Below are 26597 nucleotides of genomic sequence, written 5' to 3'. Positions count from 1 at the left end.
CTGTGTATAAAAAAAAAAAAAAAAAAAGTAAAAATAAATCGATATTAAAATAAAAACCACCTTATATTCACCTGTCCGCTGTACCCCGAGTGTCCCACGGTGATCCGGGAGTGAGGTCACTTGAGTTCATCTACTGAACATCAGCTGAGAGCTCCGGTGCCCTCGCTTACGGCATTGGTGCTATGTGAGAATTTTCCCACACAACACTGATGCAGTAAGTGAGGTCACCGTAGCTCGTCAGCTGGTTTTCAGCTGATGAACTCCAGCGAACTCTGTCATGGCAGCTCACCGCTATACACTGACAGTGATTACACTCCTGTCAGTGTATACAGTGCTGTACTCAGTGATTGCTGATGTGCCTGCTGTAGAAGTGAATCAGATCTTTGTGGGACACTCTGGATTATGACATCACGGCGGACAGGTGAGGGATTTTTTTTTATTTTTGGTTTCTTACAGGAGACGAGGGTTTAGGGGATTATGCGTTAAGTGAGTTTTTTATTTTTAAATAAATGATTACAACCAAGTGGAATTTTGTTTAAAAACAAAGACTTTATTCTAGCCGTGTGTTTATTTAAAAAACTTTACTATGGGGATAGTAATAGGGGCGTCTTCTAGACGCCCTCCATTACTAACCTGGGCTTCATGTCAGCTGCCAATACAAGGCTGACATGAACCCCAACCCTATTACCCCACTTACCACCGCACCAGGGCAAGTGGGTAGAGTGGAGGCTAAGCGCCAGATTTGGTGCATCTTATGGATGCGCCATTTGTGGGGCCGCTGAGATCTGATATTATTAGCCTCGGAGGGGGCCAGAATCCATGTCCCCTTCTCTGGCTATTAATATCAGCCTGCATCTGTCTGCATAGCCTTTGCTGGTTAGAATTTATAGGGGGACCCTACATCAATTTTTTTTCTGGGGTACCCCTGTAATCTAGCCAGTAAAGGCTAAGCAAACAGCTGTGGGCTGTTATTAATAGCCAGGGAACATTTTTGGCTAATAACCCCTTCCTCGGCTAGTAATATCAGCCCGCAGTAGTTGGCTTTCCCTCTGCTGATTAAGAAAATGACGCGGGAGCCCACTCCATTTTTTTTAATTTTAGGCTGTGTGTCCCCAATCTGGACGTAGAGGAGCTTTGGACACCGCATATTTTTGCTGCATCCAAAACGCTGCATTCTATTGAATGCAGGTAAATCCGCATGTGTTCACTGAACCATGCGGATTTACTGCATTCGGTACATTATAGTGGTCAAATTTCTGTTACGGAGACTAGCGACTCTGCAAGTGAATTTGACATCCTGAAAGAAGAGAAGCATGTCAGTGTCTGTGGGTGATCTGCAGTCTCAGATGCACGCATAGTGGACATGGGATTTCTAGAAATCTGGCCGCAGCGGGTTTGACGCTGCACAAATATGCAGCATCAAACCCGCAGAATTTTCCTGATCATGGGCTCATACCCAAACTCATCCACAGCATGTCAATTTTTGTAGTGGAGACGCTAGTCTCCGCTGCAGATTTTGACCGATTGAAATGTCATTGCATGCGGTGGATCCGCATGTACGGACAAAACAAGTGCGGCATTAGAACACAGCGTTTTGGGCGCAGTGAGAATACTCTCCGTCCAAAGCGCAGCTACTTGCTGATCGTGGGGACGTAGTAGCTAACCAATTTGCTGTGAGCTACCACCTCTCTGTGGGGGCCCGCCAAAAGCGGGGGGCTACTGGTTGAGGTAGTTGGCCCTGGAAGTCCCAAAGTTGCAGCTGCTCTATTGTCGGCGGGCCTGCGGAAGGGTGAGACTGTGTAATTTTCCACCATCTTGGGTATGTGCTGGGACTGTTCTATATGTTTATTGTCTGTTTGATGGTTCAATAAAGTATTGGCACACTGTTTTACCCTCACTCTGTGTTGTCTGATTAGTATTACACCCACGGAAGACCCCGGGTCTTCACAACTTTATTTGAAATATAACAGACCCATTCTTTTATCATTTAAATTAACCAATATACTCAACCCAGGTCCGACCGTAAACCAAGGGTTAAAGCAATGTCCCATGTTTCTTTTTTTCAAATATCTTTATTTAGCTCCAAAAAGCATTGATTGCTCATAAAAAACACATAAAAAATGTGCCTTTTTTCCACAGCATTTTTCCTGCCAAGAGATGCAGAAACCTAGCAGAAATTTCTGCAATCAAATCCTGGACGTGCGCACATACCCTTACAGTGCCTTGAAAAAGTATTCATACCCACTGAACTTTTCCACATTTTTTCACGTTACACCCTCTAACTTAAATGTGTTTTATTTGAAATACCAACTGAAAGTAGCAAGTATTTATTATTATTATTATTATTATTTGGCACCATTGATTCCATGGTGCTGTACTTGAGAAGGGGTTACATACAAAATACAGATATCACTTACAGTAACAAATAGACAATGATAGACTGGTACAAAGGGAAGAGGACCCTGCCCTTGCGGGCTTACATTCTACAGGATGGTGGGGTAGGTATTTATGAAGTGTAAAGGAAATGATACATGTTTTTTTAAATAGTTTAAAAATATGAATCTGAAAATTGTGATGTACATTTGTATCAATACTTTGTAGGACCACATTTCACTGCAATTACTGCAGCAAGGCTTTTGGGGTCTGTCTTTACCAGCTTTGCACATCTAGAAGATGATATTTTTACCGATTCTTCTTTGAAAACTATCTCCAGCTCCGTGAGATTGTAAACTGCAAGTTTCAAGTCTTACCACAGATTCTCAATGGGATTTCGGTCTGAACTTTGGGCCATTCAAACACATGAATATGCTTTGATCATTCTGTTGTAGCTCTGGCAGTATGTTTAGGGTCGTTGTCCTGCTGGAAGGTGAACCTACTCCCCAGTCTCAAGTCTTTTGCAGCCTCTTACAGTTTTCCTCTTGGATTGTCCTGTAGTTATCTTCATGAATTTTCTTATCAACTCTGACCAGCTTCCATGTCCCTTCTGAAGAAAAGCATCCAAACAGTATCATGCTGCCACCACCGTGTTTGGTGGGGATGATATTTTCATGGTGATGTGCAGTGTTCTTTTTTCACCGCACATGGTGTTTTGCATTTAGTCGGAAAAGTTCTACTTTGGTCTCATGTGACCAGAGCTCTTTCTTCCACGTGCTTGCTTTGTCCCCTACATGACTTGCTTTCAAAATTGGCTTTTTTCTTGTCACTCTTCCATAAAGGCCAACTTTGTGGAGTATACAAGTAATAGTTGTCCCATTGACAAATTCTCCACCTGAGCTGTGGATCTCGCTGCTCCTCCAGAGTATCCATGACCCTCTTGACTGCTTCTCTAATTAGTGCTTTTCTTGCTTGATATGTCCGTTTAGGTAAACGGCTATATCTTAGTAGGGATGTAGTTTTGCTACACTCCTTCCATTTTTGAATGATGGATTGAACAGTGCTACGTGACATATTAAAAGCTGGGGCTATTTTTTTTTTATAACCTCACCCTGCTTTACTCTGCTCCACAACTTTATTCCTGACATGTTTGGTGTGTTCCTTTGTGTTCATGATGCTGTTTGATTCCTAATGTTCTCCAAGAAACCTCAGGCCTTCCCAGAATATCTGTAGTTACACACAGGTGAACTCAATTTAATAATTTTGACTTCTGGAGGCAATTGGTCACTCAGGATTTTACATACTACAGGGAGCTGAATACAAATGCATGTCACAATTGTCAGATTCATATTTTTAAAATAATTTTAAAAAATGTGTCATTTCCTTTACACTTCACAAATACCAATAAAATACATTTAAGCTTGTGGGGGTAACCTGAAAAAAATGTGTAAAGTTATTCTGTGTATAAATACTTTTTTAAGGCACTGTATATATTTGAGAAATAAATAATTTGTTGAAATTTGAGTCCTTGGTACTCAATCTACATAAAAGAAACTAGCCCTAGTAACTAGCACTGAGTGTCCAGGGCCAATTCAAAAGCGTGACAAAAAGCTTCCCTCCTTAAATGGGTATTATGATGTTTTTAAATTGTTTTAGTTAGTCAGACAGCATGAAAATAAGCAAGTTTGAAATGGATTTGCTTTTTCTATATGCTGTCATTCTCCTGCAATGAAAGATTTTATCTTTTATAGTGTACATCTGGTTTCCATGGAGCTAGGCCACTAATGCCTTCCCAGACCCTGGCCAAGTGTGGGCAGAAGTTTAAGCTCCTCCAGTCCATTGATTTCTATAAAGTACAGGGTAGGCCATTTATATGGATACACCTAAATAAAATGGGAATGGTTGGCGATCTTAACTTCCTGTTTGTGGCACATTAGTATATGGGAGGGGGAAAACTTTTCCAGATGGATAGTGACCATGGTGGCCATTTTGGATCCAACTTTATTTTTTCAATGGGAAGAGGGTCATTTGACACATCAAACTTATTGAGAATTTCATAAGAAAAACAATGGTGTGCTTGGTTTTAACGTAACTTTATTTTTCATGAGTTATTTACAAGTTTATGACCACTTATAAAATGTGTTGAAAGTGCTGCCCATTGTGTTGGATTGTCAATGCAATCCTCTTCTCCCACTCTTGACACACTGATAGCAACACTGCAGAAGAAATGCTAGCCCAGGCTTCCAGTATCCGTTGTTTCAGATGCTGCATATCTCGTATCTTCACAGCATAGACAATTGCCTTCAGATGATAAAAGATAAAAGTCTAAGGGGGTCAGATCTGGAGACCTTGGTGGCCAATCCACCTTACAGGAAACTGTTTCCAGGAAACTGAGCTTTTCCAACAAGATGGTGCGTAATAATGTGATGTGTAATAATCAGCTGACATGTGCCCGATTCAGCGTGGGCACGTGTCAGTGCGGGCCGCTGAACCGGCCTTTCCGACCTGGGGCGTACTATTACTATTACTTTGGTAGTGCATTGAGCTGTAGGGTGGATTGCTGCTAAAAGGAAAAAAAAAAAAAAAAAAAAACCTCTTTAAATCTTCCAGTGACTTGGATTCAGGGAGTTTGGAAGAGAGGAATTTGGACTGAATTGCTGTCTGTATTTTATTAATTCTTTACATTTCTTTTTACCTAACATTTCTGTCTAGTGCAATCCCCATTAGGAAATGAGCTCCATTATTGACAATGCTATCCAGTGTACATCTTGCCACATGTATGCAATCCGTGAACAGCCAGTCGTGGAGGCATTCTGCTGTGCGAGATGTGTGCACGTTGTGCGTTTGGAAGCCCAGGTACTGGATCTAAATGAACAGCTGGCAACACTGAGATCCATCGACAATATGGAAAGGAGTCTGCTGCTCACTGAGCAGCTGCTCACTGGGGTAGATGTGGGGGAGGGTGGTAGTAGGGAGCTGCAGGACAGTGAGGCATATAGCTGGGTGACAGAAGGGGGGGGGGATAGAGGGAAGAGTGCCAGGGAGGCTAGTCCTGATCTGGCACACCCCAATAAGTTTGCAAAGTTGGCAGATGAGGGGGGTGTCAGTACAGGGGTAGTACTGCTGCAGCAAGGCATGTCCTCTGAAAGCCGGAGGAGTGTCAGCTCCAGTAAGGGGGGAAGTAGGAGAGCAGGGCAGACCAGGCAGGTGCTGGTAGTGGGGGACTCAATTATTAGGGGAACAGATAGGGCAATCTGTCACAAAGACAGGGATCGTCGAACAGTGTGCTGCCTACCTGGCGCCTGAGTCCGGCACATCGCTGATCGGGTTGAGAGATTAATGGGAGGGGCTGGTGAGGACCCAGCGGACATGGTGCACATTGGCACAAATGACAAAGTTAGAGGTAGGTGGAAGGTCCTTAAAGATGATTTCAGGGAATTAGGCTGCAAGCTTAAAGCAAGGACCTCCAAGGTGGTATTCTCTGAAATACTACCTGTACCACGTACCACACCAGAGAGGCAACGGGAGATAAATAAGTGGCACAGGAACTGGTGTAGGAAGGAGTGGTTTGGGTTCCTGGAGAACTGGGCCAACTTCTCAGTTCGCTACAGATTCTACGCTAGGGACGGGCTGCACCTCAATGGGGAGGGTGCAGCTGTGCTGGGGAAGAAAATGGCTAGAAGGTTGGAGGAGTGTTTAAACTAGGGATTGGGGGGGGGTATTCATTTTATAGGTGGGGAAGATGGTGCAGATAGTGACCTGGGCACAAATAAAGAAATTCGGGGTGGGGTTAGAAGAGTCAATTTAGTAAGAAGGAATAGAGGTACAGAGAGATACATAAAATGCATGTACACTAATGCGAGAAGCCTCACCAACAAAATGGAGGAATTAGAATTAATTTTGTTGGAAAATAATTATGACATGATGGGGATATCTGAGACATGGCTGGACAAGAGCCATGACTAGGCAGTTAATTTACAGGGCTATAGTCTGTTCAGAAATGACCATACAAACAAGCGAGGGGGGGGTGTTTATATGTAAAATCATCCTTAAAACCCATCTTGCGTGAGAATATATGTGAATCTAATGAAAATGTAGAGTCCCTGTGGGTGGAGAAACGGGGAGGGGTAAAAAATAATAAATTACTGATAGGGGTTTGTTATAAGTCTCCAAAAATAATGGAAGCAGCATAGAATATCCTCATAAAGCAAATATATGAAGCAGCGACTCAAGGATAAGTCATTATTATGGGGGACTTCAACTACCCTGAAATACATTGGGGAACAGAAACCTGTAGTTCAAGCAAAGGTAATAGGTTTTTGACAACTTTGAGAGACAATTACCTTTCACAACTGGTTCAGGACCCAACAAGAAGGGGGGCACTGCTAGACCTAATATTAACCAACAGGCCAGACCGCATATCCAGTATATGAGTTGGGGGTCACTTGGGTAATAGTAATCACAAAATAATAAGTTTTCATTTATCATTTAATAAGATGTGTAGTAGAGGGGTTACAAGGACACTAAACTTCAGGAAGGCAAATTTCCAACGGTTGAGAGATGATCTTAGTGCAATAAACTGGGACGATATCCTGAGACATAAAACTACACAAAGCAAATGGGAGACATTTATTAGCATCCTGAATAGGACCTGTGCACAATATATACCCTATGGGAATAAACATGCTTGAAATAGGAGGAAACCACTATGGCTAAATAGAGCTGTAAGGGGCTCAATAAGTGACAAAAAAAAAGCATTTTGAGAACTAAAGCAAGTAGGTAGTGATGAGGCATTAAATAAATACAGAAAATTAAATAAATTCTGTAAAAACCAAATCAAGGCAGCAAAGATTGAGACAAAGAGACTCATTGCCAATGAAAGTAAAGATAATCCCAAAATATTCTTTAACTACATAAATAGTAAAAAACTAAAAAATGATAGTGTTGTCCCCCTTAAAAATAGTCTGGGTGAAATGGTGGATGAGGATGAGGAAAAAGCCAATATGCTAAATGATTCTTTTTCAACAGTATTTACACAAGAAAATGGCATGACAGAAAACATGATTAGTGATGACAAAAATTCTCCATTAAATGTCACTTGCTTAACCCAGCAGGAAGTACGGCGGCATCTAAAAATCACTAAAGTTGACAAATCCCCGGGCCTGGATGGATTACATCCGCGAGTACTTCAGGAATTAAGTAATGTCATAGATAAACCATTATTTTTAATCTTTAAAGATTCCATAATAACAGGGTCTGTACCACAGGACTGGAGTATAGCAAATGTGGTGCCAATGTTCAAAAAGGGGACAAAAACTGATCTTGGAAATTATAGGCCAGTAAGCTTAGGGCTTTGCTCCAGGGAACTAGTCTGATTGTCGTATGGAGTCAGGAAGGAATTTTTTTCCCTAATGTGGAGCTTAGTGTTTTCCACATGGGTTTTTTTTTTGCCTTCTTCTGGATCAACATTTTAGGCTATGGGTTGAACTAGATGGACTTAGTCTTCCTTCAACCTTAAAAACTATGTTATGTTATTACTGACCAGGTAGGAAAGGGGTTACTATTCAACCATATTACACAAAAAAAATTACAATTTTTTTGTGCCAAGTTTCTGACACTAACAAATAAATGGTGTAAACTTGTACTGAACAGTCTAAAGATCTAAAGAATTTCTCAAACAGCATAACTCATGGCAAATTCGGCACATTTTTAAGACTATTAACTATGTCCAGTGTTTTGTAGCATGAACTGTAGTTTTTAATGATATTGTTTTTTTGGTGTTCATTTTGCTCGAGAAATTTTGTATTGACCTATGAGTGCAATATTAAGCCTGGTCTCGAGCAGAGCCTAATAAGAGTGTAAAATGACAGCCCAAAGAACGTTCATTAAGCCCCTGGCTACTATGACTAACCATCTGTGCTCCCTGTGTCTAACCAACTTGAAGTCACAATTGCTATTGACCTTTTATCTTCTATCTCTATCATTACAGACATTTTTCAGCTGCAATATACAGGTGCATCTCACAAAATTAGAATATCATCAAAAAGTTCATTTATTTCAGTTCTTCAATACAAAAAGTGAAACTCATATATAATCATTACAGAGTGATCTATTTCACGTGTTTATTTCTGTTAATGTTGATGATTATGGCTTGCAGCCAATGAAAACACAAAAGTCATTATCTCAGTAAATTAGAATACTTTATAACAGCTGCTTGAAAAATGTTTTTAAAATCTGAAATGTATGTTCAGTAAATGCACTCAATACTTGGTCGGGGCTCCTTTTGCGTCAATTACTACATCAATGCGGCGTGTCATGGAGGTGATCAGCGCGTGGCATGGAGGTGATAAGCCTGTGGCACTGCTGAGGTGTTATGGAAGTCCAGGTTGCTTTGATAGCAGCCTTCAGCTCGTCTGCATTGTTGGGTCTGGTGTCTCTCATCTTCCTCTTGACAATACCCCATAGATTCTCTATGGAGTTAAGATCAGGCGAGTTTGCTGGCCAATCAAGCACAGTGATACTGTTGTTTTTAAACCAGGTATTGGTACTTTTTGCAGTGTGGACAGGTGCCCCAAGCCCTGCTGAAGAATGAAATTCCCATCTCCTAAAAGCTTATCGGCAGAGGGAAGCATGAAGTGCTGTAAAATTTCCTGGTAGACGGCTGCGCTGACTTTATTTCTTGATAAAACACAGTGGACCTACACCAGCAGATGACATGGCTCCCCAAACCATCACTGGTTGTGGAAACTTCCCACTAGACCTCAAACAGCTTGGATTGTGTACCTCTCCACTCTTCCTCCAGACTCTGGGACCTTGGTTTCCAAATTAAAATTAGAACTCTATGACCTTGGGGAGTGTGTCAATGACTGCCTTCTGGACATCTGTCAAGTCAGTAGTCTTCCCCATGATTGTGGAGCCTACTGAAACCGACTTAAGGAACTTTTTAAATGCTTAGGAAGCCTTTGCAGGTGTTTTTTTATGAGTTTCACTTTTTGTATTGAGGAACTGAAATTAACTTTTTGATATTCTAATTTTGTGAGATGCACCTGTATTGTTGTGAGTCGTTGTATTTGGAGGGGCCTCTGCATCTCAACCATCACCCTGCTCTACGTGACATATTCCATGGAATTATATAGGTTGCCAAGCAGAAAATAAGCCCTTCCCTAAACTTTTCATTATTATTTATTAGCCTTTGGCGCAATCTCGAGCCATGGCAACTAGATGGTTGAGTGATCTATAGGAAAATCGATCTTCTACAAGTCCAGATAGGTCTATGAGGGTCTTCTTCCCCGTTATCTTGATAGTGTCAAGCCATTGGGTTTCTGGTAACTCTTCACCATTTTCCTTCTATTCTTCCAACCGTGATGCAGACTTAACTCTTAGGAACATAATACTTCTAAAATCACTCAGTTATTTATGAATCTTGATTTTAGCGAACGTAGATTAGACTACGCAGGGTAAAAAATATTGGTTTGGTTTATAAAAAGCTTTTAGAACACATTACTTATATCATTTTTGTCTGCTTTGTACATTTTGATTTAACAAAAATGTCATAATAAATGATTTTACTATTTTGATTTCATTAAATTACATTAAAATCCCCTTTTTTTAGTATTGAAAATGCTTACGCTATTCTGGAGTATGTAGGACATCAGCCTGACAGGAATGTGCATCTTGATGTGGAATTGCCTTTTTCTGAAATGGAGCTTGGAATTTAATGCATCTTCCCAGTACACACAATGGCGGTGATTAATAACATAATAGTATTCTGCAGAGCAAGCGAGTCATTGAGCTTGTGAAAGGGTATCATTACTGGCTCTTTAGCTTACACCTAGCTTATCTATTATTTTGTGTCTTCCAATTTCTCTGCCATTTTTTGGGATTTGCAAAGTATTTACTACTAACACAAGTTTAAACCCTTGGTATTACTGTCATGAAAGAACAAAACCATATATTTATTTTATTTTTTTCAAATTTTACTGAAACTGAACTAAAGAGTTAACCAATTTCATACAATAGCATCTATAGACATGACAATGAAAGGCAATCACAATTTGTCATTCTCTGCATGCTGTGGTCTTAGTCAGACGTGCCTCGCCATTGATTGATCCAGAGATGTCTGTTTTTCTCTTTTCAGCTCTGCTCCCAGGAAATGGGCCTTTTGTAGCTTTCTGACACTGCTTCCATACATGAATAATCAATAGTGAAATGATATGATATTAGGAAAGAGATGTTTAGAAGGAGAAACTGACATTTTCATGGAATTGTGATGCAGCCAAAGCAAGAAGCTTCAGCTGTAATCCTTTCATACGTTTTGTATTGAAACATAAGACTTGTCAGAATTCGGCTTGTCAGTTCACATAGTTTTTGTACAAGAAGGAACGGCTGTGTTCTAAATGAGTTCTTCATGTGTTACAATATTCACTACTTCCAGTATATCACCCAGAACATTTGATATATTGCTTTTTACACTTTTGTTCATATTTGAGTTATAGTAGCTTTGTTTAGCAATCAGGCACTGTCCCCATATAGGATCAATACCATGTAGTGTCTTGGAAGTTAAAGTGAATCTGTCACCAGGTTTTTGCTACCTCATGTGAGAGCAGCATTATGTAGAGAAAGAGAAGCTGAATCCAACGATATATCACTTAGATTACTGGGTGCAGCAGTCCTGGCACAATCAGAGCTTTTAGATTTAGAATGAAGCAGAGCTGAGAAATCTAATCCCGCCCACACCATGCACTCTGTGTACTTATTTTATAGACCGTGAGCTGCTTATCACAGGAGGGGGAGTTGCCGGAGTAGTGGCAATCTTAGTAATAAATCCTTCAGTTAGTAAACAACAGCACACACTTTCAGAAGTGACACATCCCTGAACTCTGTGTCTCAGCCCCTATCTGTTGCTGTTTTCCGATTACATAGCATTAACCTGCTGACTGATTTCCTTTAAGCGACTGTCCATTATTTTACATTTTACAGAAGGGAATACTATGAAATAAAAAATATACTTCCTATACCGTTTTTTTTTTTTTAACATTTAAGTCTATGAAAACGGATCCATTAAACAGCCTTCCTTTTTTCTTCCTTTTGAAATATCCGTTTTTTGCTTACTGGATCAGTTTCAAGCAGAAGACTACTGGACAAGTAATCATCCATTTGAAACTGATCCAGTAAGCAAAAAACAGATGTTTCAATTGGAAGAAAAATGGGTGGCTATTTAACTGCCCGTTTTCCAAAGACTTCTGTTTAAAAAAAAAATGGATCTAGTTGCAATCAGTTTTTTTTTTAAGCAAGGCAAGAATTTTTTTGTTAGTGCAGCTTTTTTTTTTTTCCTGCTAAAATAACTGATTACTGCTGGATCCGTTTCAAACGGTTGCTTACTGGACATGAGAACTTGGCATTAGTATTTGGATTATTAAATAAAAAAGTGTGGAAAAAACTTTTTTTAAGGACATCAAAACTGCACATGTTCGCCAGCTTTAAATTCGATATCCAGCCTGATAAAAACTTTTGTTTTATGCTTGTGTATTGCAAAAAGATTCTCCTTAATACTACTATTGGAATTGAGAGAGCTGCTTTGATCTGAAGATATGTTGTGGGCAGTCCTAAGTCCTGGCAGCTCCACTTCTGGCTTTATGACACAGGAGAGAGTGTCCTCTATGAAAATACTGGCTGACCGGTTCATTTAAATAGCTTGGAAATCCTCCTTCAGTTTTATGGCTGATGCAGAGACGCAGACGGGAGCTAGATTATCTATTGAGAGGCCTCCTCACAAACCTGACTGGTAAAGTACCAACATAGGACGCTCTCCTCTGTGTTTAACCCAGTATGATGCGGCCATGACCAATGCTGATATCTTGAGATCAGCTCACCATTCCATATTCAAGTATATTAGCAACTTGCATCTGTTTGCACAACTTTACAAATATTCCTTTTTTTAAACCAAAAAATAACCTTTTTTTTCAGGTTGAACAACTCCTTTTAGTTGTTCCATAGCCATTCAATATGAGAAGAGTGACTGAAAGATGAGTGAGAAACGTAGCTGCATTGCCAAAATACTAGAGCTTATATGTAAATAAATGTTGCGTTCCACTTTAATAACTTATACAGTTCTTTCTTCTAACATTATGACTTTTATGATTGACAGCTGCTTGAAGGAAGCTTTGCTAGAGAGGTCAGCCATGAAGTTGATGGACTCATCTTTCAACCAACTGGGGTAAGTTCAGTCTGGCACTGAAACGTCTTATAGTACTGACATTGCATTATTAAAATTCAATAGCACTGATTCCAGGTTTAAGCAAAATGTCATAAGTTATGCGATTTTGTTGAATTCATAAGTTATTAAAAGGTTTGTACCAATGTACTATGGGCTAGAGGTCCTGGGAATGGAGCTCTGTAGAGTCCTATCTGAATGGAGCGGAGCACCTCCCTCCATTCACTCTAATAGACAATGAGTGGAGAGGAAGTGCGCATGCTCAACCTTTGCACCATTCACACATAGCTGTGAGGAGCCCATTTTCAAGATCAGTGGGGGTCTCAGCGGCTGAAGCCATTGACGGTTGATGAGCTGTATCTTATCTTATGGAAAGGGCCCACTTTTATATTTTGGTGACAACGCTTTAAGAATTTAGATAATCCTCATATTAATGTAATTTGAAGCACATGTAGTTCCTGGTGATAGACGAGGCCGTCAGAATTGGAGGTTGTAATCTTTAATAACAGTTATTGTAGATGTCAATATTAAGTTTACTCTGAGTCCCTGCATTGTGATTACATTTGACACTGCTGTATTGGCAGCTGGATATGCCTGCCTTTTAATGATGCCTGTTTTCTTCTTTTTTTCTTCTGATGTCCATTTAAATGGTTTCTAATTTTAATTCAATTCAAAATATGTAATAATGCTAGACAGCAGGAACCTGGGAAAACACATAATAATCTTTGAATTATTGATTTTAAAGAGTTAACTTGGTAACGCCTTTATCACCCATGGGACTAGTAATCATCCCCTTAGCTTCGTAACCTGTTTCACCATAAGTAGCAGGCATAATCATCAGCAAACTGTTTGTATGTCACTGTTTAAGAATTTTATCTAACCTTTTGACACAAAGGTATTTTTCAAGCATGGTAGCTCAGTGGTTAGCACTGCAGCCTTGCAGCACTGGGTCCTGGGTACAAATCCCACCAAGGACAACATCTGCAAGGAGTTTGTATGTTCTCCCCATGTTTACGTGGGTTTCCTCCGGGTTCTCCGGTTTCCTCCCACACTCCAAAGACATATTGATAGGCAATATACAGTAGATTGTGAGCCCCAATGGGGAGAGTGATGATAATGTCTGCAAAGCGCTGTGGAATTAATGATGCTATATGAATGAGATGAATAAATAAAGGAGGGAGCAGCACTGTAAACAAGCTCTTCATTGTGAAGGGAACAGAGTCTTGTAGACCTGACTCTGAAATTCTAATTAACCATGCATAAAACAGAGAGGAAAGCAGCTTTCCAAATTCCAAGACGATCCTCAGCTTACGCTTGAGAGACATTCTACATTTCTACTCCATGGAGACATTATTTTGCTAAAAATTAAAAAAGAAAATAACTTTTTATCTTCTACAGCCCATATGTATCACAGTACATTTAGTAAGATGAAAAAATACTGGACTTCTACTTTTACCCATTCTGCAGTGTGTCACCAGTATATATTTTGCCAATTATTGCATTATTTAATTCTTCCTTTCTATCCCAAAATTCATAGATTACCTTCTCCTCCGTTAGCACCCCTCTGGAAACTAAACTATCACAAGACCTATGTGCCTTTTATGTTTTTTTGAGAAGGGGGTCACCATCTCAGTCACCCATACCTTTATAATGAAATTGTATGCATTGTTCCACTGAAATTTTTCATAATGGAGACAGAAACTCCTATCACAATTATTGAGAATGATTGATTATACAGCTCTTGTGACAATACGCAGATATAATGTAGACAATGACTGAGCAACATCCTTGACTGTTTATTATTATAGCGCCATTTATTCCATGGCGCTTTACATGTGAAAGGGATATACATAGCACAAACAATTACCGTAAATTTTGAACAATAAAAGTCGGCGACTGGTACAGGAGGAGCAAGGACCCTGCCCAGGAGGGATCACAATCTACCGGGGATGGGTGAGGATACAGTAGGTGAGGGTAGAGCTGGTCATGCAGCAGTATCGTGGAGCGAGGGTTACTGCAGGTTGCAGGCTTGTCGGAAGAGATGGGTCTTCAGGTTCCTTTTGAAAGTTTCCACAGTAGGCGAGAGTCTGATGTGTTAGGGTAGAGAGTTCCAGAGTAGGGGGGATGCACGGGAGAAATCTTGTATACGATTGTGGGAAGAGGAGATAAGCGGGGAGTAGAGAAGGAGATCTTGTAAGTATCGGGAGACTAGATCACAGATATATGGAGGAGACAGGTTGTGGATGGCTTTGTATGTCATGGTTAGGGTTTTGAACTGGAGTCTCTGGGCAATTGGGAGCCAGTGAAGGGATTGACAGAGAGGAGAGGCCAGGGAATAGCGGGGGGACAGGTGGGTTAGTCAGGCAGCAGTGTTTAGGATAGATTGGAAAGGTGCGGGAGTGTTAGAAAGGAGGCCACAGAGCAGGAGGTTGCAGTAGTCGAGGCGGAAGATGATGAGGGCTTGCACTAGTGTTTTTACAGATTCGTGGTTGAGGAATGTGCTGATCCGGGAGATATTTTTGAGTTGGAGTCGGCAGGAAGTGGAAAGGGCTTAGTTTGAAGGAGAGATTAGAGTCCAGGGTTACCACGAGGCAGCAAGTTTGCGGGACTGGGGAGAGTGGGCAGCCATTGACTTTGATGGATAGGGAAGTTGGGGGGGGGTTGAGTGAGACAGTGGAAAGATGATGAATTCAGTTTTATCCATGTTAAGTGTTAGAAATCTGCCAGAGAAGAAGGATGAAATAGCAGACAGACATTGTGGGATTCTGGTTAGTAGGGAGGAGATATCTGGTCCAGAGAAGTAGATCTGTGTGTCATCGGCATAGAGGTGATACTGAAAGCCATGGGACTCTATGAGCTGTCCCAGGCCAAAGGTGTAGATGGAGAAGAGCATGGGTCCTAGAACTGAGCCTTGGGGGACACCGACAGATAGGGAGCAAGATAAGGAGGTGGTGTGTGAGTGGGAGACACTGAATGTTCTGTCTGTTAGGTATGAGGAGATCCAGGATAGGGCCAAGTCTGTGATGCCGAGAGATGAGAGAGTCTGTAGTAAGAGGGAATGGTCCACTGTGTCATAGGCAGATGACAGGTCCAGGAGGAGGACAGAATAGTGCCGCTTGGATTTGGCAGTTAGTAGGTCGCTGGTGACTTTAGTCAGGGCAGTTTCAGTAGAATGGTGCGGTCGGAAGCCAGATTGTAAGCGGTCAAAAAGGGAGCAGGAGGAGAGGTGGGAGGACAGTTCAGAATGGACATGTTGTTCCAGTAGTTTTGAGGCGTAAGGGAAAAGTGATATGGGGCGATAGCTAGACAGAGAGGATGGGTCAAGGGATGGCTTTCTGAGAATGGGTGTGATCGAGGCATGTTTGAAGCATGAGGGGAAGACACCAGTTGTTAATGACAGGTTGAAAAGGTGAGTTAGGGTTGGGATGAAGACTGTAGTGAGGTTAGGGATGAGGTGAGACAGGATTGGGTCAAGTTCGCAGGTGGTGAGGTGTGATTTGGAGAGTAAAGAGGAAAGTTGATTGTCCGTAATGGTGGAGAAGCTGGTTTTGGAGGAGGAGGGTTGAGTAGATATGAGGAGTGGCTGTGTGGACTTATCGCAAAAGCTTTGTCTGATAGTGTGTATCTTCTGCTTGAAGAATGAGGCAAAGTCTTCGGCTGAGATGAGAGGAGAGGGAGAAAGCGCTGGGGGACAGAGGAGAGAATTGAAAGTGTTAAATAGATGTTTAGGGTTGTGAGACAGTGAGGATATGAGAGACGAGAAGTAGGTTTGTTTTGCTGCAGTAAGTGTGGACTTGAAAGTAGTGAGGAACTGTTTGAATGCGATGAAATGCTGGTTGTAGTGGGACCTTTTCCATTTCCGCTCAGCAACTCTGGAGGCCCTTCGCAGTTCTTTAGTCAGGTTGGTGTTCTTTATAATATATTAGCTTTTTAGTGGAATGTAGATATTCACACTGTCCCAACAGCAAGCATAGTTGGTACTAGCTCAAGCTACCTGTGTGATGCTATGGTAATGCATGATGTCATTCTTGCTGATTATAAAATAATAAAATGCAGGGTGAAATCTGAATCATCATGAAGGCTAGAATTACGAAAACGGGAACCTGACCTGCATTGGAAGTGCACTGTGCATAAAAGAAATGCAAATTCTTATAGACAATCTGGTGTGGCTATAGAGCTTCTTGTTAACTTTTTAACTCAAATTGGGGCAAAGCTGTGACTTGTGACTTATTAACAGAGAGTCTATAGGTCGTCTGAGACACATCTCCAGTCTCATCATTGCTTCAGACTTCTGCTCTTTTCCTCCTCTTACGGCTCTGCCTCTTCAATCTATAAACTTCTGTCTATTAACATAAAGCCCCTTTTACACAGGACTATAATCCTCAAAACAGCTGCATTTTTCACTATTAACTGCCTGCGTACACCGACATTCGAGGTGTGATCGAATCTTTATGCGTGATTGCTTATGCCTGCATACAACAATTTGTCCGAATAACATCACCCTATGTAAATTAGGGGATATGCTTCCCACAACATGATGCTTTATGGGGACCATGATTATGTTGACAATCATTCTTCCCTTTACAGTTTTTTTTTCATCCCATTTAAACACACCAGTAAATAAGATCCGATCGACTTGTATATTGTCATTCAGCCTTTGTTCATGGGCCAAGGATTTCCTACACTATCTGAGACCTTTCCCTCACGGTACTTGCCTGCTATCGGTCTCGCGCCGATATTTAGCCTTAGATGGAGTTTACCACCCACCTTGGGCTGCATTCACAAACAACGCGATTTCGGGTAGACCAGGTCCTGTCACTCCTGGGACTGCTACCTGCCTACCACCATTCGTGGGCGCACAGACCCCATTCACTTACCTCTTAGCGGTTTCACGCCGCCTTGAACTCTCTCTTCAAAGTTCTTTTCAACATTCCCTTGCGGTACTTGTCCGCTATCGGTCTCACGCCGGTATTTAGCCTTTTGGCTGCATTCACTAACAACCCGTCTCTGGGGAGCTCAAGACCTGCTGCGCCGGGGGCTGCTACCGCCCCACCCCTCCCCCCACCGTCCGCAGGTTCAGGGACCACACCCATTTACCTCTTAGCAGTTTCATGCCCTCTTGAACTCTCTCTTCAAAGTACTTTCCCTCGCAGTACTTGTCCGATATTGGTAATTCTTCCCATTTTCAGTTTTGTCTTACCATTTCAATGCACCAGTAATTAAGCGCTGATTGACTTGTATATGGTCATTCAGCCTTTGTTCATGGGCCAAGGTTTCTTCTACACTATCTGAGAGCTGCATAATGTAGTGGCAGAGACCTTGATTCCAGTAATGTCCCATACTTTACTGGTTTCTGCAGTTTTGATAAAATAACTACTTTACTATGCTTCAGATCGAATGAGCAGTTCTCTGAATGCTGAGCTCTGTGTAACCCCACCCACACTACTGATTTGCAGCTTTTTGTGTATTTTGTGCCTAGGCAGAAAGCTGCCAATCAGTATTGAGGATGGGCTTATACAGAGCTCATGATTATGGAGGATTACATGGCAGCAGGTTTACTAGTCTTCTAATGATAATCTCCTGCTGATAAAACAGTGATTTTATGATAACTACAGCAGTCAGCCCAGTAAGTGACACATCGCTGGAATTAGGATCTCTGTCTCTACATTACGCTGCTCTCACATTAAGTGGCAAAAACCTGCTGACAGATTCCTTTTAAAGTATGGATTACGCAACCACCAATGTGAAAAAGAATGATGATCATTATAATGCCACACACATAAGGGGGGGTGTCTTGGTAAGAGAGACCCAGAAGAGTTGTTTTAATTGTATCAATGATGTCCTTCTATGCCAGCTAGAGATTACAATGCTTCTATACATGGATGCCATTATAAAATAAAGCACACTCATACTGTACCTGGATTTGTGGTTTTTCATATACATTGAGATGGTAAGACTGAAGAAGGAAATGTTTCACACCCTGTTGTGGTGCCGGAGTTGGAATAGCAGGGGTCCAGGGCTGTGTGGTTGTCACAGGATTGTACCTAATTGTTATTTCTGAAGAAGGATTGGAAAGATGATATAATAAAAGTGGCAAATAACTGCATTTAAAAATGTAGCACATTCATAATTATGCACAGCTAGCAATCATGGGTTTAAGTAGACTTATCTATATTCCTTCAAATCACAGTATATGTTCACAGATATGGCTGAAGTTTGATAAAGCATATGCCATCATCCTATTAACCTGTCTCATCAAGTCAGACATGTCAAAAACAAGTAAGTCATTTGTTTTGATGACTGTCATATCTTTTTTTTTCTTTTTAAGCTCTACAACCACTCCTGCTTCTTCATATTCACGTCTATACTTCTGTGTATCTCAAATTAAACAGTACTGAACCGTGCTGCATATTCATGAGGTACACCATCTAAATATTTTATATGAGCTTCAAAAAAGATATGAAACTAACCATAACATCGAAAAAAGGGGGTGAAAAAGAAAGCGACGACAGTAGCGGAGAACACTTGTTCACATTAACCGTACAGTCTAAACAGGTTATTACCCGAAAACTTGTTTACTGGGTTAAAGGATCTTTTTGTGTGACTGCAGACTTGTGAATCCTCACATTTCGCGCACTGCTTGCTGTGAGGATTCAGCCACATTCCAGCTAGACTGTTTTTGGCCTCGCTCTATACACTTGCATTGAGCAAGGCCGTGCCCATCTAGTCGGCACGTGGCCACATGTATGAAAATCACTTACTTGCGGTCAAATGCCCAATGCTTCCAGCACCAGAGAATCCTCACAGCGAGAAGTGCACTCAATATGAGGATTCACAAGTCTGCAGTCACATAAAGGGACTACAGACTTGTAGGTTAAAACCTGGCAACCCCTTTAAAAAGTTCAAGTTTCCATGGCTACTTTTTATATAGGAGTTCAGTAGTTTACTGTTTTAAATATCAATTTAAATTCAGTGATGTTGTAGTTTCATGTAAACTTTCCATTCATTATTTGCAAACAATTCTCCAAGTAGTTGAGCTGTACAAAAATGCAGTAAGGCATTGGAGAGATGTAGCCACTTACAATATCTCATTAATTAATATCTTTTCTGCCTTGCCGCACAACATAACTTCTATCATGAATGCCTGCAGCTGTTTTTGTTATTTTTGGGATCCTCTTTTTTTAGCTATTTTTTGCTGCTGTTAACAATTTTACATGTTTCAAAGCAGATTATTTTAATTACAGTCTTAACTCCAATTATCGCCTGCGTTTTCACTTCTTCTCTTTGTTCAATAGACGTAATTGATTCTATTCAAGTTCTAAATTTATCTATTTATGTGCTGAATTTAATTGACATAGCGTCATATTTCATACTCTCAGCATAACTAGGACCCATGTTATCCTGTATGGTTAGGGTGGTATGCCCAGTATTTGCTACCCTCTTAAAGGTTTGTTTTGTTTTTTTTTTTTATAAACTTGAGCAATTTTTCAAACACACAACAAAATGCAGTCATTTATACTCCTAATAGGTGTTGCAATAAATGGTGGTGTTGCCTGTACAATTTACTAAGTATTTTGCTTACATGTGTTTACGTCAAATGTCCCATAGTCAGAATGTTTCCATTCTAGTTAATAGAATGAATAATACATGTTTGTTAGGCTCTGTTCACATGTCCAGTCCAGTTGTCTTCCATGTGTAGCAACAGATCCAGTTTTAGAAAAAAAACACATCCCATAGACTTCAGCGTTAAATATAGCATCTGTATATATATATTTTTTAAATTTATTTTTATTTTTTTGCTAGAGAAAAACGTTTTGTAGACTACATTTGGAGGAAGAAACAAGTGGCATTTTATGTCACTTCCAGTCTTATTCAAATGAATTGGTCTTGTACTGGAATATCTTATTTCCAAAGGCAGAAATGAATACTAGACGTGTGAACAGAGCCTTAGCAAGTTAAAAATCTCAAAGAAAGTTATATTCTAATTTTATTTCATGCCCTAAATAGCAAAGCACCTTTACCTATATGTACTACTTTGAAGACCCCATGTCAAAAATATGTTCCTTTTGCAAGTGTGCCAAAAGGAATTGATTCTTTGGTGCTGTTTTTAAGACAAAGGGTGGTCACGCCAAATACTGAATTCAGAATTCTCTTTTGTTTTGATATAAATAGACTGTTAATACTTCTATTCTGAAAGTATTCATGCTTTTCAGCATTTTTGCACACCTGCCTAAAACTTTTGCACAGTACTGTATGTCTTCTAAATTTACGTGTATCTGTTTATTTTTTGTATGTAATTAGTTTGTTCAGTCAAAACTACAGTTATATGAAAAAGTTTGGCCACCCCTATTAATCTTAAGCTTAATGTTTTATAAAAATTGGTGTTTTTGCAACAGCTATTTCAGTTTGATATATGTAATAACTGTTGGACACAGTAATGTTTCTGCCTTGAAATGAGGTTTATTGTACTAACAGAAAATGTGCAATCTGCATTCAAACAAAATTTGACAGGTGCATAAGTATGGGCACCCTTATCATTTTCTTGTTTTAAATACTCCTACCTACTTTTTACTGACTTACTAAAGCACTTTTTTTGGTTTTGTAACCTCATTGAGCTTTGAACTTCATAGCCAGGTGTATGCAATCATGAGAAAAGCTACTTAAATTGGCCACTTGCAAGTTGTTCTCCTGTTTGAATCTCCTCTGAAGAGTGGCGTCATGGGCTCCTAAAAACAACTGTCAAATGATCTGAAAACAAAGATTATTCAACATAGTTGTTCAGGGGAAGGATACAAAAAGCTGTCTCAGAGATTTAACCTGTCAGTTTCCACTGTGAGGAACATAGTAAGGAAATGGAAGAACACAGGGACAGTTCTTGTTAAGGCCAGAAGTGGCAGGCCCAGAAAAACATCAGAAAGGCAGAGAAGAAGAATGGTGAGATCAGTCAAGGACAATCCTCAGACCACCTCCAGAGAGCTGCAGCATCAACTTGCTGCAGATGGTGTCACTGTGCATCTGTCAACTATACAACGCACTTTGCACAAGGAGAAGCTGTATGGGAGAGTGATGCGAAAGAAGCCGTTTCTGCAAGCACGCCACAAACAAAGTCGGCTGAGGTATGCAAAAGCACATTTGGAGAAGCCAATTTCTCTTTGGAAGAAGGTCCTGTGGACTGATGAAACCAAGATTGAGTTGTTTGGTCATACAAAAAGGCGTTATGCATGGCGGCAAAAAAACACAGCATTCCAAGAAAAACACTTGCTACCCACAGTAAAATTTGGTGGAGGTTCCATCATGCTTGGGGGCTGTGTGGCCAATGCCGGCACCGGGAATCTTGTTAAAGTTGAGGGACGCATGGATTCCACTCAGTATCAGCAGATTCTTGACAATAATGTTCAAGAATCAGTGATAAAGTTGAAGTTACACAGGGGATGGATCTTTCAGCAAGACAATGATCCAAAACACCGCTCCAAATCTACTCAGGCATTCATGCAGAGGAACAATTACAATGTTCTGGAATGGCCATCCCAGTCCCCAGACCTGAATATCATTGAACATCTGTGGGATCATTTGAAGAGGGCTGTCCATGCTCGGCGACCATCAAACTTTACTGAACTGGAATTGTTTTGTAAAAAGGAATGGTCAAAAATACCTTCATCCAGGATCCAGGAACTCATTAAAAGCTACAGGAAGCGACTAGAGGCTGTTATTTTTGCAAAATACTAAATATTAATGTCACTTTTCTGGTGAGGTGCCCATACTTATGCACCTGTCAAATTTTCTTTGAATGCAGATTGCACATTTTCTGTTAGTACAATAAACCTCATTTCAAGGCAGAAACATTACTGTGTCCAACAGTTATTACATATATCAAACTGAAATAGCTGTTGCAAAAACACCAATTTTTATAAAACATTAAGCTTAAGATTAATAGGGGTGCCCAAAGTTTTTCATATAACTGTATACCAACAAAATGTACACCATGTTCTGATTTTGTACTGTGTTGGGGTCAATGCATTTTTTTCCACATATTTTTGCATTGTCCTATTTATTTGAATGGGCCTAGCAAAAAAAAACATGCACATCATGCAGAAACCGCCACAGAACTTGTATTTAGTTGCAGATATCTAGTGTGCATATGCATTATCCTGACTTTCCAACCAATTCTTTCTGCAAGAGATCAGATTTATATCAAATGAAATGGTGGATCCTACAGAAGGAAGGCCTTCCATTTAGAAACTCATACCGTCATTCACTGGCTTTTTCTGTCACAAATCAATTTCACAGCTTCGCATTAGAGACTAGGTTACGTATGACCATTAAAATAATGCTATTCCTTTAACCTGCATTAAAGGGACATTTTATTCTAAAATCTTGTATTTACATGTCAAGACCAAACAATGATTAGCAGATAATGGACACCTTTTCAAGCAGAATTAATTCCATTAAAGTGGCTCTTTGCTTCATACAATCCTTTTTTTTTTGTATACTCAGAGCAGTGACTGAACCCACGACAGCGCCACCCCGTGACTGAAACCAGAATGCTGCCAGGGGAATAAAGAACATTCTCTCCCAGCAGCGTTCATCTTTGTGCGGTAACCAGAATGGTAAATAATGCTAATAAACTGCAGATTAACCATATCTGCAGGTTAATAGCGTTTTTTCTGGTGACTGGTTCCCTTTTAAGTTCAATACATGTGAATGGGGTATTCGACACTGCACCCACATGTCATCCATAGTTCCGTGACAAGTAAAACTGCATGTATGGGGCAGAATACGCATGTAACGCATGCAGATTATTACATTTGCTAGAAATGCTGTCATGTATGTTAGTGACCTCATAGTCATTAGCTGACAATGCCAATCCGTTATTAATTCATAGAGAGAGCCGTTTTCTCACTCTGGGTTCTATTCTTTTCTATTTCTAGCATATTTATAGTTCTTTGTTACTATTTGTCACTTTTCTTTGTTTCCTAAACACATTTGAATTAGAATTTTAGTAGCTACGTATGTTTTTTTAAGAGTTCTTTCTGTTCATATGACTGGTAAATTGCAGTCACGCTAGGGCATTGGTAACATTTATTTTAGCTTGTGTCTGCTATTTCTGACAAATCTGCGTGCTGAATGAGTAGTCCAATTCAGCAGGTTTGCATGGCACTTTGACAGCTTAATCCCTAGGAAATTTCATGTCACCGTAAGGCAATATTAAGGACACCAAGGTTTCCCTATAAATATTTCTCTTTTAACTTCTAATTCGAAGCTAGAACTCCTGAGCTTCTTGTGTAGTTCTGCTATTTTTTCCGAGGTAGGTAAACTTCGACTTGGACTTAACCACTTAAGGACCGAGCCTCTTTGTAGGTTAATGACTAGGCCAATTTTTTCAATTCTGACCACTGTCACTTTAAGGTAATACCTCTGGAACGCTTCAACGGATCCCCCTGATTCTGAGATTGTTTTTTCATGACATATTGTAATTCATGATAGTGGTAAAATTTCTTCGATATCACTTGCGTTTATTTGTGAAAAAAACAGAAATTTGGCGAAAATTTTTTACATTTTGCAATTTTCAAACTTTGAATTGTGATGCCCTGAAATCAGAGAGATATATCACACAAAATAGTTAATAAATAACATTTCCCACATGTCTACTTTACATCAGCACAATTTTGGAACCAACATTTTTTTTTTGTTAGGGAGCTATAATGGTTAAAAGTTGACCAGCGATTTCTCATTTTTCCAACAAAATTTACAAAACCATTTTTTTTAGGGACCACATCACATTTGAAGTGACTTTGAGGTGTCTATATGACAGAAAATACCCAAAAGTGACACCATTCTAAAAACTGCACCCTTAAGGAACTCAAAACCACATTCAAGAAGTTTATTAACCCTTCAGGTGCTTCACAGGAACTGGAGCAATGAGGAAGAAAAAAATTAACATTTACCTTTTTTTCACAAAATCTTAAATTTAGACCATTTTTTTTATATTTTCACAAGGGTAACAGATAAAAATGGACCCCAAAATGTATTGTGCAATCCCTCCTGAGCATGCTGATACTAAATATGTGGCGGAAAACTACTGTTTGGGCGCATGGCAGGGTTCGGAAGTGAAGTAACGCCATTTGACTTTTTGAATTCAAAATTTGCTGGAATAATCAGCGAATGCCATGTTGCGTTTGGAGAGCCCCTGATGTGCCTAAACAGCAGAAACCCCCCACAAGTGACCCCAGTTTGGAAACTAGACCCCTCAATGAACTTATCTAGATGTGTGATGAGCACTTTGAACCCCCAGGTGCTTCACAGAAGTTTATAACATAAAGCCGTGAAAGTAAAAAAATAACAAAAAATTTCTTTTAGCCCCAAATTTTTTATTTTCACAAGGGTAACAGGAGAAATTGACCTCTCATTTTGTTGTGCAATTTCTCCTGAGTAATCCAATACCATACAATGTAATTGCCAACTACTTTTGAAGCTAAGGTCTGAAAGGAAGGAGCACCATATTATAGAAAAGATTTTACTGTTATGGTTTGAGGGTGCCATAACCCAATAGGAAATCCCCTGAGGTGCCGTAATAGCTGATTCCCCCATGAATGACCCCAATGAACTCATCTAGGGGTGCAGTGATCATACGGACACCAAGGGTGTGTCACAGAATATTATTCCGTTGGGCAGTGAGGAAAAAATAATTACATTTTTGCCGCAAAACTTTTGTTTTAGCCCCAGATTTGACATTTTCACACTGGGATAATGGATAAAAATGGCACCAAAATTTGTCCCATAATCTCTGCTGAATGTGGCAATACCTCATATGTGTCTGTACAGTACTGCTTGGCCACACGGCGACACTCGGGAGGGACGGAGCGTTATTTGCCTCTTGGAGCGCATATTTTCCTAGAATAGTTTGCGTACCCCATATACAAAGCCCCTAAATGCTAGAAGAGCAAAATCCCCCCCTCAAGTGACCCCATTTTGGAAATTAAACCCCTGCCAAACATGTGGACGCTAAATGTGGTTTAGACACACTGCGGTGCTCAGAAGGGAGGGGGGATTTGGATTTGGGAGCGCAGAATTTGCTGAATTTCTATTGGGGGGGCGAGGAGCCATTTAGCTTTTCCAGAGCCTTTGTACTACCCGTAATGTGGAAGCCCCCTATATTTCCATTAACACATGGCCGACCTGAGAGGAGGCTTTTATGTGAAGCTTTTATTGGGAACATTTTACATAACATTTTAGATCACATTTATCCGGCGCTCTACGCTGAGCACTTACTTTGGGGTTTCCATCTAAATCCCCGAATGACGTGATTCAGATGAAATCCCTTAGGGATCCATTCACTATAATGAGATGAGGCAGCAGAGTTACTCTGGACTCCGTCTGGCCTCTGTTCAGCATTATCCTTCTTTTCAGAGGTGCACAATACTGTGGCTGACCGCACTTTTATTTACGCCTAAAAAGATGGACACCGCCGGATCATAGGTCAGACTGTGTCCACAGTGCCTCCATCTGCCTCATTATAGGGAATCTTCTGCCGGGGGTTTCCGTCTGAATCACGTATTTCAGAGATTTACACGGAAACCCCGTTGTAAGCGCTCAGCGCAGAGCGCAGAATAAATGTGCGCCGAGCAATACTGCAATCTTTGGGAGGCAGAATAAACAAATCTGCAGCAGGTGAAGAATTGGTTTTATTTATTTATTACACCTTTCCTCGTGCAGTATAAAAGTGATTAGGCGACTTTATTCTTCGGGTCAGTGCGATTACACCGATGCCAGACTCATATCGGGTTTTTATGATTGACAGCTGTCAAACACTAAAAGACGCTTTTTTTTTGCAAAAACTAATGTTTGCATCGCCATATTTAGAGAGCTATAATTTTTCCATATTTCGGTCGACAGAGTCATATGATGGCTTGTTTTTTGCGGGACGAGTTGACGAGTTGGTACCATTTTCAAGCAAATTACATTTTTTGATCGCTTTCTATTCTGATTTTTAGGAGGGAGAATGAACAAAAAA

At 40.4% G+C, this 26597-nt stretch overlaps 1 protein-coding gene across 2 annotated transcripts in view; it reads left to right on the top strand.

Annotated features, from left to right (window-relative positions):
- RNGTT (RNA guanylyltransferase and 5'-phosphatase) overlaps window positions 1-26597 on the top strand; it is a 584571-nt gene that overhangs the window by 341689 nt on the left and 216285 nt on the right. For both annotated transcript variants that reach the window (XM_073675692.1, XM_073675691.1), the window contains exon 12: window positions 12521-12589. In XM_073675692.1, coding sequence (XP_073531793.1) covers window positions 12521-12589 — 69 coding nt within the window. The remainder of the gene's footprint in view (window positions 1-12520; window positions 12590-26597) is intronic.

Source organism: Phyllobates terribilis, unplaced genomic scaffold (assembly GCF_046119375.1).
Source record: "Phyllobates terribilis strain yellow unplaced genomic scaffold, ASM4611937v1 Scaffold_3__8_contigs__length_932513732, whole genome shotgun sequence".
Lineage (NCBI taxonomy): Eukaryota > Metazoa > Chordata > Amphibia > Anura > Dendrobatidae > Phyllobates > Phyllobates terribilis.
Note: the sequence above shows the minus strand (reverse complement) of the source record. Positions and strands in the feature narration are given on the sequence as shown.